At 33.3% G+C, this 1,923-nt stretch overlaps 1 protein-coding gene across 1 annotated transcript in view; it reads left to right on the top strand.

The window, feature by feature from the left end:
• Positions 1-14: 14 nt before the first annotated feature.
• LOC105314694 (uncharacterized) overlaps positions 15-1,923 on the top strand; it is a 4,541-nt gene continuing 2,632 nt past the window's right edge. The window contains exons 1-6 of the mRNA XM_020003438.1: positions 15-187; positions 241-591; positions 676-1,005; positions 1,054-1,374; positions 1,433-1,768; positions 1,821-1,917. Of these exons, the coding sequence (XP_019858997.1) occupies positions 34-187; positions 241-591; positions 676-1,005; positions 1,054-1,374; positions 1,433-1,768; positions 1,821-1,917 (1,589 nt within the window). The 5' untranslated portion in view covers positions 15-33. The remainder of the gene's footprint in view (positions 188-240; positions 592-675; positions 1,006-1,053; positions 1,375-1,432; positions 1,769-1,820; positions 1,918-1,923) is intronic.

The raw sequence follows: 1,923 nt of genomic DNA, 5'->3' as shown, positions 1-1,923 counted from the left end.
GGAGACATAGTTTTGAATAGTTTAGAGCCTACAATGATATCAGTTAATGATAGTGTTGTATATACACTTACTCTTAATTTCTTTTCATTGCAAGCATCACAAGTGGGAGAATATGTTTGTGGAGCTTCATTGATTGATAGTACTGATACTATTATCTTAACATCAAACTATACTATATCTGTACAACGTAAGTATTTAATAATTTACACTATAGTTATGTTTTTGTTCATACAATGATAGTACCTACCCCTGTGGTCACAACTAGCCTCAATACAACAGGACGTATTTTTGAGAGCAATGACATTCAGTTATTGTGTATTGTCACTATTACTCCACTGGATGTTAATCAAACTGTTAACATTAGTTGGTTTGGACCTAATGGACTCATTACAATGAATGATACTCGACACGACATGAGTACTAGAATGATCAACTCAGCTAATTTTGAAAGTAGTTTAACATTCACTGCATCTCTATCAGATAATGGAACTGATTACTATTGTACTGCTAGTGTTAAACTTGCTAGTGATGTGAATGAACTAATAGTACCAACTACTGCTAGAGCAACTAATTCTACTGTTATTGTTGAAAGTAAGTTTTAATATTGTAATTGCATGCATGCATATTATAGACCTGTTGTATGCGTAATAATTGCTATGATTATTTTTCTCCTAGTTGTACCACTACCAATGATTTCTTTCAATGATGTTGGTATTCCAGTAACAGGAGATTCATTCCAGTTAGTGTGTACTGGAACTGCACCAGCTAATGTATCAAGTATTGCTACTGTTAGTGTTCAATGGCTCCTTAATGGTACTGTGTTTACTAATGATACACTGGAAGGAGTCACTGTTACTAATAGTGGGTCTATGGCCACATTATCATTCAGTTCTCTTAATGCTTCTACTCATGAAAGAGATGATTATACTTGTGTAGCTACTCTTAGTATTCCTGATGTACCAACAACTGAAACAGCAAGCATTATGCATAGACTTCAGACATTAAGTATGTACATGTGTAAGTAAATGTTTGTTTATTTCAATTCCATCCTAGCTAATCCTATTGTGTCCATATTTTCAAGTCAACCTGTGTTTGCTGGTCAGTTGTATTCATTAAACTGTACTGTCACAATAGCAGCTGGAGATCTCAATATAACATGGCTTGATGGCAGTGGAAATGAACTGACAGAAGGAAATGGAATAAGTTTTAATTTAATAACTATTTCTGATACTGTACAAGGATACAATTTGATATTTAATTTACTGGACTATTCAGATATTGGAGTATATACTTGCCAAGCTAGGCTTACTATTGATAGAGGTGTTGATCTACTTTATGGAAATGGTTTTGCTAATACAACTGTTGGCATAAAAAGTAAGTTGAATTTATTGTTAAATGTACATGTATTTCAATTTGTTCTTCTATGTTTCAGTACCATTACCACAAGTATCTATATTTCCTGATGGTAATTCTCCTTTTATTCGTGGAACTATTAGAACTGTTAACTGTTCTATTGTTTTCACTCCTCCTTTACCTACTAATCCTAATGTCTCATTTACTCTCTTCAAAGATGGTGCTCAAGTATCATTTGAGAACAATTCCAGAGTAATAGCAGTTCAGATTGGAACTACTGGTGCTCTTACCTTTCAACCACTCAATTTCTCTGATGCTGGTAACTATACATGTACTGCTACAGTCAAAGATAGTGCTAATAATCCATTAATAATATCAAGTAGTGCTACTGATGAATACATTGCTACTATACCAGGTAACATGCTTTAATATAAATCATTGATTAAGATGTGTATTTAATTTTATAGCTATTCCTGTTCCTAATATCATATTCACTACTACTACTGGTAGATCACTGGGAGAGAGTTTAACTCTTAATTGTACAGTTGATGTGCTAGATAACCTGTACAA

The sequence above is a fragment of the Amphimedon queenslandica genome, unplaced genomic scaffold, assembly GCF_000090795.2.
Source record: "Amphimedon queenslandica unplaced genomic scaffold, v1.1 AMPQUscaffold_12656, whole genome shotgun sequence".
Classification (NCBI taxonomy): Eukaryota; Metazoa; Porifera; class Demospongiae; order Haplosclerida; family Niphatidae; genus Amphimedon; species Amphimedon queenslandica.
This window is presented reverse-complemented; position numbering and strand designations above follow the sequence as displayed.